The following is a 14,037-nucleotide window of genomic DNA, read 5'->3' as shown; positions in this document are numbered from 1 at the left end:
TTATGTTTTGAGGAGGATTCGAACCTCCATGCTCTTTAGCACGAGAATTTAGGACGCACGTGTCTGCTATTTCACCATGAAGGCATCTTGAAAGTGAATGATATTAACATGGTATCTTGAAAGTGAATCGTATTATATGAGTATGATATCAATTTAATGTGATATATGGAATATATAACAAAAGTGGAATCTTGGAGCATTTGGATCGATTGGTCATATAGGCCTCAGTCAGACATCAAATAGCTTCGATTTGCAATATCCGTAGCAAGCTCTTTACTACACTTATTGGAGGGCTACTGGCCCACGGCATTCCGTCAGTCAATGGTATGGTTTACACGCTTCCTTCTCAAGTGTCTTCTTCCACACGAAGTACCCGCTCACACCAGCTTGCACGGGGTCCCTCTTGTCACGTACGATAAGCTAGCACTCACACGAGTCACATGACCACGACCACGAGTGCCTTAGCTGGACCAGACATGCATGAGGGATTTCTAGCCTACAGTAGGGGGACTTTGGGATGGGTGTTGGAATTAATGAATGGACCTTAGCCTACTCGAAGATTAATTCTTTGGAAAATCACAAAAGCCCACCTCATGAGATGGCATGTATTTGGAGTTTAGTACCACCTTGCTTATTCTAGGAGAGGGGGGCCTCCTTAAAAGGGAGGATGCCCTCCTAGCCACTTGAAGCATGTGTGGTGGAGAGAAGAGGGGAAACACACGCGCTCGCTCGTCTCGCCTCACCTCGCCTGGCCTGGCAGGGCAGGGCAGGCGACGCGTGCGCACGACGTACGCGTCGAATGGTCCGAAAAATTGGCTCCTCACCCTTGCGCAGATGCAGCCTCCTTTTGCAGTTTTGTTTTGCTGCAAATTCGGATTCGTTTTTATTTTGGAAACGTTCCGAAAAATCCGGTGCGTGCAAACGGCGTGGAGTCCGGATAAGTTACGCGTGACTTATCCGGTTCGGTTACGCGCAGTAGAGATCGTGCGGGCGCCCTGATCAAGCGACCCTTCTCTATATAAACCGACCCACCGTCTTCACGCAACACACGTGAAATCAATCTAGGGTTTGCCTCCTACTCTGTACTGCACCGTCGCTCGTAGACTACTCCATCTCGCTCGCCGGCGTGCACCGGCGATCGGGAGAGCAGGTCTCCGGAACCTCTGCCTTCGATGTCCTGCACCGGGAGAAGGCGGCAATAAGGTTTTTAGGAAGCGCTTCGCGCGACTGCTCCCTGTTCATTCGCGACGGCTCGCCTTCCTCTTCGCTCGCGTGTTTCGTGCCTTCGTAGACGCCTGCGAAAAGTTTCGACCAAGCAGCCGGTCTTTCCGTCACCTCGGTACGTGTTCAATATGTTGCGCATATTTGATCTGTTCATGTTATACTGTGTAGTTTACATGTGTCGATCTAATGATGCGTTCATGCTAGTTTTCATCTGTAATGTCATGATTTATTTATGGAATAGATTAAATCATTATATGCCTATAATCTCAACAATCCAAAAACCTTATTATAGGCACTGTGATTTTACTATGGCTGGTTTTGCCGATGCACTGAGGCCGGATAAATTCACCGATGTGCATTTTAAGAGATGGCAGATCAGGGTCGCTCTGTGGCTGACAGCTATGAAATGCTTCTGGGTGAGTACTGGCAAACCTGAAGGAGTTCTTACTGCTAAACAGCAGAAGCAATTCGAGGAAGCCACTACTCTCTTTGTGGGATGCATTCTTAGCGTTCTTGGCGATCGTCTGGTCGAGGTGTATATGCATATGACCGACGCTAAGGAGTTGTGGGATGCACTGAATACTAAATTCGGTGCTACTGATGCTAGCAATGATCTGTATATCATGGAGCAGTTTCATGACTACAAGATGGCTGACAACCATTCTGTAGTCGAACAGGCTCATGAGATACAAACCATGGCTAAGGAACTCGAACTCCTTAAGTGTGTCTTACCCGACAAATTTGTGGTCGGGTGCATTATTGCGAAATTACCTCCATCTTGGAGAAGTTTCGGTACTGCACTCAAACACAAGAAACAGGAATACTCCGTTGAGGGGTTGATAGCGTCTCTTGATGTTGAGGAGAAAGCTCGGGAAAAGGATGCCGCGTCTAAGGGCGATGGTGGGCAGTCCAGTGCCAATGTTGTGCACAAGGCCCAGAACAAGAGCAAGGGGAAATACAAAGCTCAGCAGACCACCAACTTCAAGAAGCAGAAGAAGAACAACAACAATCCTAATCAGAATGAGAGGACTTGCTTTGTGTGTGGCCAAGTTGGTCATCTGGCTAGGAAGTGTCCACAGCGCAAGGGGATGAAGGCACCTGCAGGGCAGACTTCTAAGTCTGCTAATGTGACTATTAGCAACACTGGAGATAGAAACGGGTATGGTAATTTACCTACTGTTTTTTCAGTTAATCAGTCTACTAATTGGTGGGTTGACACTGGGGCCAATGTACATGTTTGTGCTGACATCTCATTGTTTTCTTCTTATCAGGTCGCACGGGGTTCCACCGTCCTAATGGGGAATGGGTCACATGCTTCTATTCATGATGTTGACACGGTAGATCTGAAGTTTACTTCGGGAAAGATTGTGCAGCTGAAGAACGTGCAGCATGTCCCTTCTATCGACAGGAATCTTGTTAGTGGCTCCCGTCTGACTAGAGACGGATTTAAGTTGGTTTTTGAGTCTAATAAAGTAGTCGTGTCTAAACATGGATATTTTATTGGTAAAAGTTATGAGTGCGGAGGCCTGTTCCGCTTTTCCCTTTCTGATTTCTGCAATAAGTCTGTGAACCATATTTGTGATAGCGTGGATGATGAGGCTAATGTTTGGCACTCACGTTTATGTCATATTAATTTTGGCTTGATGTCTCGGCTTTCCAGTATGTGTTTAATTCCTAAGTTTTCCATTGTCAAAGGTTCTAAGTGCCATAGTTGTGTGCAATCGAAGCAACCTCGCAAGCCTCACAAGGCTGCCGAGGAGAGAAACTTGGCACCACTAGAACTCCTACATTCAGATCTTTGTGAAATGAATGGGGTGTTGACGAAGGGTGGAAAACGATATTTCATGACGTTGATTGATGATGCTACTAGATTTTGCTATGTGTACTTGTTGAAAACGAAAGACGAGGCTCTAGACTATTTTAAAATTTATAAGGCAGAAGTTGATTTATCAACTTGACAGAAAGATAAAAAGGCTTAGGTTTGATCGTGGTGGAGAGTTTTTCTCGAACGAGTTTGACTTATTCTGTGAGGAACATGGCATCATACATGAGAGGACGCCTCCCTATTCTCCCGAGTCTAATGGGATTGCTGAAAGGAAGAACCGCACACTGACTGACTTGGTGAATGCCATGTTGGACACCGCGGGACTGCCTAAGGCATGGTGGGGGGAGGCATTGTTGACCTCAAATCATGTGTTAAACAGAGTTCCTAACAGAAATAAGGACAAAACACCATATGAGATATGGATTGGGAGAAAACCATCACTTTCTTATTTGCGTACATGGGGGTGCTTGGCGAAAGTCAATGTACCAATAACGAAGAAGCGCAAACTTGGACCTAAGATTGTGGACTGTGTCTTTTTGGGATATGCTCATCATAGCATTGCCTATAGATTTTTAATAGTTAAATCCGAGGTACCGAACATGCATGTTGGTACAATTATGGAGTCTCGTGATGCTACCTTCTGTGAGAGCTTTTTCCCAATGAAGGATACACATAGTGGTTCGAACCAACCCTCTGAAATAATTCCCAGTTCAATCACACCACCAGAACAAACTGAACATACACATGAACATGTCTCTGAGGAGGATGTCAGTGAAGCTCCTCGAAGGAGTAAGAAACAAAGGACGGCTAAGTCTTTTGGTGATGATTTCACTGTGTACCTCGTGGATGACACTCCTAAGTCAATTTCAGAAGCATATGCATCTCCTGATGCAGACTACTGGAAGGAGGCTGTCCGTAGTGAAATGGATTCCATTATCGCTAACGGGACTTGGGAGGTGACAGAGCGACCCTATGGGTATAAACCTGTGGGGTGCAAGTAGGTGTTCAAGAAGAAGCTTAGGCCTAACGGTACTATTGAAAAGTACAAGGCTCGGCTTGTTGCTAAGGGCTATACTCAGAAAGAAGGCGAAGATTTCTTTGACACTTACTCACCTGTTGCTAGATTGACCACAATTCGTGTGCTACTTTCCCTAGCAGCCTCACATGGTCTTCTCGTTCATCAAATGGACGTTAAGACAGCTTTTCCTAATGGAGAGCTAGATGAGGAGATCTATATGGATCAACCTGATGGGTTTGTAGTTGAAGGTCAAGAAGGCAAAGTGTGCAAATTGTTGAAGTCTTTGTATGGTCTGAAACAAGCTCCTAAGCAATGTCACGAGAAATTTGACAAAACATTGACATCTGCAGGCTTTGCAGTCAATAAGGCAGATAAATGTGTGTACTATCGCCATGGTGGGGGTGAGGGAGTTATTTTGTGCTTGTATGTTGACGACATACTGATATTTGGGACAAACCTTGAGGTGATAAATGAGGTTAAATCATTCTTGTCTCAAAATTTTGATATGAAGGATTTGGGAGTAGCTGATGTTATCTTAAACATTAAGCTAATTAGAGGTGAGAATGGGATTACACTCTTGCAGTCCCATTATGTGGAGAAGATTTTGAATCGCTTTGGCTACATTGATAGTAAGCCTTCTCCAACACCTTATGATCCTAGCTTGTTGCTTCGCAAGAACAAGAGAATTGCTAGGAATCAACTGGAATACTCCCAAATCATTGGCTCGTTGATGTACCTGGCTAGTGCAACTAGGCCTGATATCTCCTTTGCTGTGAGCAAGTTGAGCCGATTTACCTCTAATCCAGGAGATGATCATTGGCGTGCGCTTGAGCGAGTAATGCGCTATCTGAAAGGTACTGTGGAATTGGGGCTTCACTATATTGGGTATCCTGCGGTACTGGAGGGTTATAGTGATTCTAACTGGATCTCTGATGTGGATGAGATCAAAGCCACTAGTGGATATATCTTCACACTGGGTGGTGGTGCTGTTTCATGGAGGTCTTGCAAACAGACCATTTTGACGAGGTCAACCATGGAAGCAGAGCTGACGGCACTGGATACTGCTACTGTTGAGGCAAAATGGCTGCGTGATCTATTAATGGATCTGCCTATTGTTAAAAAACTGGTGCCGGCTATCCTTATAAACTGTGACAATCAAACGGTAATTGTCAAAGTGAATAGTTCTAAGGATAATATGAAATCGTCTAGACATGTGAAAAGACGATTGAAGTCTGTCAGGAAATTAAGAAACTCCGGAGTTATAACGTTGGATTACATCCAAACAGCGAGAAACCTGGCAGATCCCTTCACGAAGGGACTATCACGAAATGTGATAGACAATGCATTGAAGGAAATGGGTTTGAGACCTATGTGAGTTATACTATGGTGGTAACCCAGTCTATGTGATCGGAGATCCCGTGAATTAGATCCTGGGAAGAACAAATCATTAGTAAACTAGAGGAGAGTACCAATATATACCCTCTCCAAGTGAAGATGCATGTACTCTCGTGAGCTGCAAGGCAGGTTGGCTATGCCTTAATGAGTTCTGTTGGCTTTAATTAGCGAAGATGTTGTCCTGCAGAGCATTCTTGAAAGAACTCACATTTGTGAGCTTGACTGTTGGTCGCAGTCTATGAAGATTTTGGATGAATCTTCTAGGAAACTTACTAAAGACCTAGGAGTATGACTTATACGCTCCACCCGAGGGGTAGTCTACAGACGGTCTAGTACCAGATAAGACTTTGAGTGAAACTTGCTTGCACAAGACTTGCAATTCAAGGCGTAGTCCATTGTTCAAGTTGTGAGTAAGTGTAGCTTGGAGTTCTAGGTGGATATTCAACCTTAATCGGTCTCCATCGAACCGCTGGTATATAAACAGTACATTGGAAAAGGCAAATCTCAGTGGGATTTTGAGATTTGGTGGGGGATTGTTGGAATTAATGAATGGTCCTTAGCCCACTCGAAGATTAATTCTTTGGAAAATCACAAAAGCCCACCTCATGGGATGGCATGCATGTGGAGTTTAGTACCACCTTACTTATTCTAGGAGAGGGGGCCTCCTTAAAAGGGAGGATGCCCTCCTAGCCACTTGAAGCATGTGTGGTGGAGAGAAGAGGGGAAACATACGTGCACGCTCGCTCGCCTGGCCTGGCCTGGCAGGGCAGGGCAGGGCAGGCGGCGCGCGTGCACGACGTACGCGTCGAATGGTCCGAAAAATTGGCTCCTCACCCTTGCGCAGATGCAGCCTCCTTTTGTATAAACCGACCCGCCGTCTTCACGCAACACACGCGAAATCAATCTAGGGTTTGCCTCCTACTCTGTACTGTGCCGTCGCTCGTAGACTACTCCATCTCGCTCGCCGGCGTACACCGGCGATCGGGAGAGCAGGTCTCCGGAACCTCTGCCTTCGACGTCCTGCACCGGGAGAATGCGGCAATAAGGTTTTTAGGAAGCGCTTCGCGCGACTGCTCCCTGTTCATTCGCGACGGCTCGCCTTCCTCTTCGCTCGCGTGTTTCGTGCCTTCGTAGACGCCTGCGAAAAGTTTCGACCAAGCAGCCGGTCTTTCCGTCACCTCGGTACGTGTTCAATATGTTGTGCATATTTGATCTGTTCATGTTATACTGTGTAGTTTACATGTGTCGATCTAATGATGCGTTCATGCTAGTTTTCATCTGTAATGTCATGATTTATTTATGGAATAAATTAAATCATTATATGCCTATAATTTCAACAATGGGTCGGTACAAATTAAGGGAATTATGGCATGCACATTCGGCTAGGTGTTTTGTTCACCCCTACAAGACATGAGAAAATCATTCATAGGGTGAACAAAACGCTCAAGCTTGTGGGTTTCCATGGCTCAGCTTAACTCGAAATCGAAACAAGTCCAAGTCCACACTTCCTAGCTTGTTTTTGAAACATGCTAAGCCCAACCTGGCTCATGGACCGCTCGTTGGCTCATTTGGCTCACGTCCTAGGTTCGTCAACCATCCAATCCTCCCCCGTCGTTGGCCACTCCATCGCTTTTAATCTTTCAGACCATGCATTGACATGAAACACACAACCAAACAATGCACTGCACAGTGCACACATGCGTTCGCGGACCACTCTAGCATGCCATGCATCGCCCTAGCCTCACTCCTGACCAAATTGCCGTTGCTCCTCACAGAGCGACGGTCCCTCGTGGCGTCGTGCGATTCCACCTGCGCTTCCCAGATGCACGATAGAGCGAGCCTCCACCTCCAAGATGTGCGAGCCTCCGCCTCCCAGTTCACCGCTTGCCAATCTACACGCCGAGAGTCACCTGCCTCGCTACATAGCTTGCCCATCTAGCTCGATCACCTAGCTCTATTCCCTGCCTTTGCCTTGCAGCTCTGCTATGCTCTGATGCGTCCGCTTCTCCTCTCGACAAACCAGCCTACCATCGCCTCGCTACCCTAGCTCGTCATCGATGAGTTCCGGCCTCAACTCCCTACACTTTTGCGTCCTCTTGCATCTTCTTCTCTAACACGGTGAGTCCCCAAGCGGGTTTCGGGGGCTCACCGGGTGTAGGGGCAGGGCCTGGTTTGTCCCCGATATGCTCTTCAGGGCCAGGGCCAAAGAAGCCAGTCGGGGTCGGAAGTGGGGTTGCTCCTGGCCAACCTGCCTCCAGTTGCCAACCTAGAGAAACCTATGAGTTTTGGTCACCACTCTCGTCACCTAGGATTAGAGTGAGACGGCCATTGTTGATCTCGACTCGAGTCACCAATTCACCACTCTTCTCATACAGTCCTCAAACCTGTTTGGGGGAATTTAATATTCTAAGAAACTAACAGCTGGTTGGTAACCAACTTCTAAGAATCTGGAAAAACTAGATTTCCTAGCTTCTGGTTTATAGTTCATTTTCTTATTCTACAACTACACACATTCTCAGAATCTGAACGAAAAGTTAAACCATTTGAAAGAGCTTCTATTTCTACTTTTAAAAGAAGCTGTTGCTGATGTTAGAAGCTCCCTAAAAGGCCTGGCTTCGTGGTGCCACCCTTATTGGGCTTGACTGTCTAAGCTGTGAGCCGGTGAGGGCCTTGACGCCCAAGAGCTCAAAGGGCAGGAGCAAACCCACAATCCTACTCACTCAACTTGGCTTGACGCCTCAGCCCCAGCCCATCCACGTGTAAAGCGGTTGGCGTGTACTCCCTCCATCCCAAAATGTTTGACGCCGTTGATTTTTTTAAAAATGTTTGACCGTTCATTTTATTTAAAAAATTTTAAGTAATTATTAATTCTTTTTCTATCATTTGATTTATTGTTAAATATATTTTTACGTATGCATATAGTTTTACACATTTTATAAAAATATTTGAATAAGATGAACGGTCAAACATGTTTAAAAATATCAATGGTGTCAGGGAGTATATTATACAGGGACCACCGCTCTACCCCAGCCCATCCACGTGTAAAGCGGTGGGCGCGGACCATGCGATGTCACAACCAAGCCAGATAGAGAGATCGGTAACCAGTAAACCGTCACTCACCCACTCACTCGCTGCAGTTTGTTGCCTACTCTGCCGGCTTCGATGCTCACCTCGATGGCGCCGCCGAATGCTTCTGCTCGCCTCCTCCTCGTCGCCGCCGCCGCCGCCGCCGTCGTCCTGTTCGCCCACCTCCCCACGACGACGACCGCCGCCTCGCCGGCGCTGAAGGCGCTCGGCGAGGACCTGCTGGCCGCGGCGGGCGCGGCGGGGTTCGCCGGGTGGCTGTCCGGGCTGCGGCGGCGCATCCACCAGCGGCCCGAGCTGGCGTTCCAGGAGGTGCGGACGAGCGAGCTGGTGCGCGCCGAGCTGGACGCGATCGGCGTCCCCTACGCGTGGCCCGTCGCGCGGACGGGGGTCGTCGCCACCATCGACGGCGGCGCCGGCGCCGGCCCCGTCGTCGCGCTCCGGGCCGACATGGACGCGCTCCCGCTGCAGGTAGGTTGGGTGATCGTACTACCGTATAGTAGTAACACTAACATATACTATATTCTTTGCCTTGATTAATTGTGTGATTCTTCGTTTGGGAATAATCATCTTAAGGTAGAGTCTGAATTGATTTTCATTAAAAATGATAGAGAAAAGAAGCTAAATTGGAAGGATTTTACTTTGTATTAACGCTCTTTGGAATGAATAGTCAAACTATCGATAATGATTAGTACTCTCTCCGTTTTATATCTGTTTTATATTATAAGTTGTTTTGACTTTGGTTCAAGTCAACTGCTTCAAGTTTAATTAAATTTATAGAAAAAAATAGTAATATTTTTTACCCAAGATATATTTATTATAAAAATGTATTTAATTATTAATTCAATAAATCTAATTTAGTAATATAAATATTACTATATTTGTCTATAAAATTAGTTAAACTTGAAGTAGTTTGACTTTAAAACATCTTATAACCTGAAACGGAGGGAGTATGTGTTAAACAGTACGGATATTTTTTATTTTATTTTACCCCCCAAGAGAAAACAGCAACATAGTGAGATGTGAATATTGGTTATAGAAAAACAGTAAGTAATGTAGTTTGGATTATGTATCATTAGCAAGAGAATATATATGTCTGGTTTCGAAAAAAAAGGCAAGAGAATATGTCGGGACGAATCTTAATTTGTGAAAGTGAAAGGCAGACAAATGGTTAAGGAAATCCCTTTCATTGATTTTTTTTCAACTTTACACATGCCAAGATTAATTGAGTTATTGAGATTGTTTTTATATGCTAAATTGCTAATGGTTGTCTTACTTGCGGTTTTTATGATGCAAACGTTGTTGGAGACTTGGAGTTATGTTCAGTGTCTGCTAATGATTGTTTTCACTTGGTTTTTATAATGTAAACATTGCTGGAAACTTGGAATTAAGTTCACTGTCTGCCGATGATGTTCCACTTGGGAATCTTTTTTATCGATCTGTTTCGGCTTTAAATTACCTGAGGTTGAATCAATTTTCGACTTTATAATATGGACTTGAAAATGACAACCAACAAATCTCATTGCATCAGCCAAACACAAACTCTTGCCATCAGTATTGTTCAATTAGTTTGTCTTGACGCATCATAAAACCAAGTGAAACAATCATTAACAGACACTGAACATGACTCCAACAATGTCTGAACAAATTGTCTATTTTCTGTCACATAAAAGAGCATTATACATCATCAAACAAATAAAATTGACGTCAAGAAAATAAAGTTATGGTACCATTATTATTAGGGTTTTATTATTACTATTTTGAGATAAGTAGTATTTTCTCTGGTCCCATAATTCTTAACGTTTTGAATAAGGTTAAAGGTATACACATCTAAACTTTGACTATCAATAACTTTTAAAATATATAGTTAGAGATATTAGAACCAAATATATAGATTAGTCTTACAAAACATTTTAATGGGAATAAACAGTTACTTATTTCTCATGTGGGCATGAGAAATGCGATTCTTCTATGAAAAAGAAAGCATTGTTCTAATCGAATTTGATGCCCTACAATTAAGGACGAAATGACACGTGGAAATAGACGTGATGTATTGTGTTTTGGTCGTATCAAGGGACGGATTCGCAAACGATATTTCGGCAGCAAGAGCAACCTCGTATGAAATTGTATATTCTTGTTTTGAACGAAAATATGAAATTGTATATGAGCGTAGTCTATTTAATTTCAGCATCACAAATATCATTACTTATTCCTTGTTGGTAACTGTATCCAGGGGCGGATCCAAGGTGGGTGAGGGGGACTCGAGTCCCCCCTATACCCACAAGACCAATGGATACCCCTGGAGCACCCCCTTCAATTTTCTCATCATGAATAATAAACTAAAGGTCCTTATATGGTTAGAGGTTGAAGAAACTATGTAATTGAGCCCCCCAATTTTTTTGTTCCTAGATCCGCCCCTGACTGTACCAACTTATTTTCATTGACTATGATATTTCCTTTTGGCAGGAGCTCGTAGACTGGGAATTCAAGAGCCAGGAGAAAGGAAAGATGCATGCCTGTGGACATGATGCTCATGTGACAATGCTTCTTGGAGCTGCTAAGCTACTTCAATCTCGGAAGGATGAATTGAAGGTAATCTGCAAACCAAGTTTTTCCAAACATATGCTTAATTATATAGCCATGGTGAAATTAAATTCAGATATTTGTGTCCCAACAGCGAGTCTGTCAAAATGTCAAATAAAACGTATAGCGGCATGTATTACAAGTAAATGAAACAATTGGTAGCTTGAGAAATTTTATCATTTTATTAAACAAAGATGGCCAAATCTGAATCTTCTTTGCCTTTCATTTCTGAAGGCTCGTCAGTCATCACTCAATCTGGTTCAAAAAAATCAATCCAAGGACATATATTCTTCTATAATCTGAAAACAACGTTATTGAGGCCAACTTAGGAGTGCGAGGTGAATGAATCCATGTGGCTCTTGCTCAACGTTCAAGAACTTCCGAATAAAATTTCCGAAATTCTCTGTCAACCATTTGGTCCTAGTATGATATATCCCTCTAACCAATAATTTTGAATTTGTTTGAATTCAGCCAAAAAAAATCCCTTCATTCCATTTTAAGCATAGCCATGAGTTTCCGTGTTTAATTTTGATCGTCCGTCTTATTTGAAATTTTTTATAATTAATATTTTATTATTATTAGATGATAAAACATAAATAATACTTTATGTGTGACTTATGTTTTTTTTTAATTTTTCAAAACAAAATTCAAATAAGATGGACATGGAAACTTAAAATGAAACGAAGGGAGTATATAATTTCAGTGAAATGAGTGCAAATTTAAAAATAATTCGTTTGAAATACCATAAATTGGCATAATTCCCTCCATTCTGAGATGAAAAAACCCTGCTCTTTTTGCTTCCATTTACAGGGCACTATCAAGCTGGTGTTCCAGCCAGCCGAAGAGGGCCACGCCGGGGCGTACCACGTCCTGGAAACGGGCCTCCTGGACGACGTCTCCGCCATCTTCGGCCTCCACGTCATCCCGAACCTCCCCGTCGGCGTCGTGGCGTCCCGGCCGGGGCCGTTCATGTCGGCGGCGGCGCGGTTCGCCGCGACGTTCACCGGCAAGGGCGGCCACGCCGGCGTCCCCCACGACGCCGTGGACCCCGTCGTCGCCGTCTCCTCCGCCGTCCTCAGCCTCCAGCAGCTGGTCTCCCGGGAGACCGACCCTCTCGAGGCTGCTGTAATGTGACCGATCGATTTCATTAATTTGCTCTAATTGTGAATTTGCATATATATAAGTAGCAGTAATATTATAATAGGAAGAAATTAATTATACTGTTATTGTGCAGCAATACAATTTTGCTTCTGTGACATTGTGAAATCTAGAATGACTTGTGGATCACCTGGCTGCTGTGGATTAATTAATTTCAGGTGGTGTCTATCACAATACTGAAAGGAGGTGATGCTTACAATGTCATTCCTGAATCTGCATCGCTGGGAGGCACCTTCAGGAGCATGACTGATGAAGGCCTGGCATATCTGATGAAGAGGATCAGAGAGGTAAACATGTCTCACTGCAAACATAGAAAATATTGCAACAATTCCACTGTAATCATAAAGTCATAGTACAGCTTAAATCTATCCATTTATGAAATGTTTAGATCATAAAACCCTGTATTATATGTCACATTTTTTTATTTTTGGGTTTCATATAACCTTTGAAGGTTTTCCAAAAAATAAATATAGAAATATAAAAAATAGTACTTTATCTAGTTAAAAATATTTGATGCAAGGACCACTAATTGCAGCAGCCGACATCAAATATTTTCGACTAGAGGAAGTAAACAGATTTAACCGTGGTGGCAGGGTTCAAAATTTCAGAATGAATTTAAATTCGGTCATTTCGGAACCCCCGATACGATAATATTTCGGCTGAAATTTTTTAAATTTTTATTTTTTTTGTGAATTTGTAATATTTTGTTCAAATATAACCAACATTTGTTTAAAATTTCGGAAATTTTGGATTAAAATTTTAGTATATCGGTGACCTCTGGTAGAATCGGCCGAACAGAAAATTTGAAACCTGCGTGGTGGTAATCACTAATAATGATTAATAATGAATAATGCTTGTAATTAAATTTGGAAGATCATCGAAGCCCAGGCCGGCGTGAACCGCTGCGCCGCCGCCGTCGACTTCCTGGAGGAGGAGCTCCGGCCGTACCCGGCCACCGTGAACGACGACGGGATGTACGGCCACGCCAAGGCGGTGGCGGAGGCGATGCTCGGCGAGGCCAACGTGAGGGTCGCCGCCCGGAGCATGGGCGGCGAGGACTTCGCCTTCTACGCGCGGCGGTCGCCGGGGGCCTTCTTCTTCATCGGCGTCGGCAACGAGACCACCATGGGGCCCGCCGCCGCCGTCCGGCCGGTGCACTCGCCGCACTTCGTCCTCGACGAGCGCGCGCTGCCGGTCGGGGCGGCGCTCCACGCCGCCGTCGCGATCGAGTACCTGAACAAGCACGACTGCTCGTGAATCTCGTGTGTGATCCAATTGAAATATACTTCGTATCAAGCAATCGATCGACCTGTGGTGAAAATAATTAGAAAAAGAAATGAGTATTTGTCATAGCTTGCTGGCTAGTGAATACTATGTGTGTGATTTATTACGGTATGTGATAGTTTGGGGATTTTATATTGAATAAATTTTGCTGGCATAAATTAATTAATTTGCAACCGAGTACGTAAAACATTGATTCAGGAGCATAAGAGCATGACTCCAGCGTTAAAAAATACACCCTACCTCACCAAAATGAATTAACTTTTTATATACGAACATGAACACTACCTATATTCAAATGTATTTATAAAAATTGATTTATTTTAAGACGGAGTGAATATACCGCATTATATGCATGTATCGCTCTCAACTCTAAGGCTGTGTTCTTTGCTAAGGGTTCCCAACCCCCTCTCTCTCGTGTTCCGCGCGTACGCTTTCAAACTGTTAAACGGTGCATTTTTTGCAAAAA

General features: G+C 44.2%; 1 protein-coding gene across 1 annotated transcript; it reads left to right on the top strand.

Annotated features, from left to right (window-relative positions):
* The first annotated feature begins 8,555 nt into the window (after nucleotides 1-8,555).
* Nucleotides 8,556-13,762, top strand: LOC127778851 (IAA-amino acid hydrolase ILR1-like 8). The gene is made up of 5 exons (XM_052305491.1): nucleotides 8,556-9,017; nucleotides 11,013-11,138; nucleotides 11,940-12,254; nucleotides 12,446-12,574; nucleotides 13,161-13,762. Exons 1-5 carry the CDS (start codon nucleotides 8,625-8,627, stop codon nucleotides 13,542-13,544), a joined length of 1,347 nt encoding a protein of 448 aa, XP_052161451.1. The 5' UTR covers nucleotides 8,556-8,624; the 3' UTR covers nucleotides 13,545-13,762.
* The last annotated feature ends 275 nt before the right edge of the window (nucleotides 13,763-14,037 follow it).

The sequence above is a fragment of the Oryza glaberrima genome, chromosome 7, assembly GCF_000147395.1.
Source record: "Oryza glaberrima chromosome 7, OglaRS2, whole genome shotgun sequence".
Taxonomy (NCBI): domain Eukaryota; kingdom Viridiplantae; phylum Streptophyta; class Magnoliopsida; order Poales; family Poaceae; genus Oryza; species Oryza glaberrima.
This window is presented reverse-complemented; position numbering and strand designations above follow the sequence as displayed.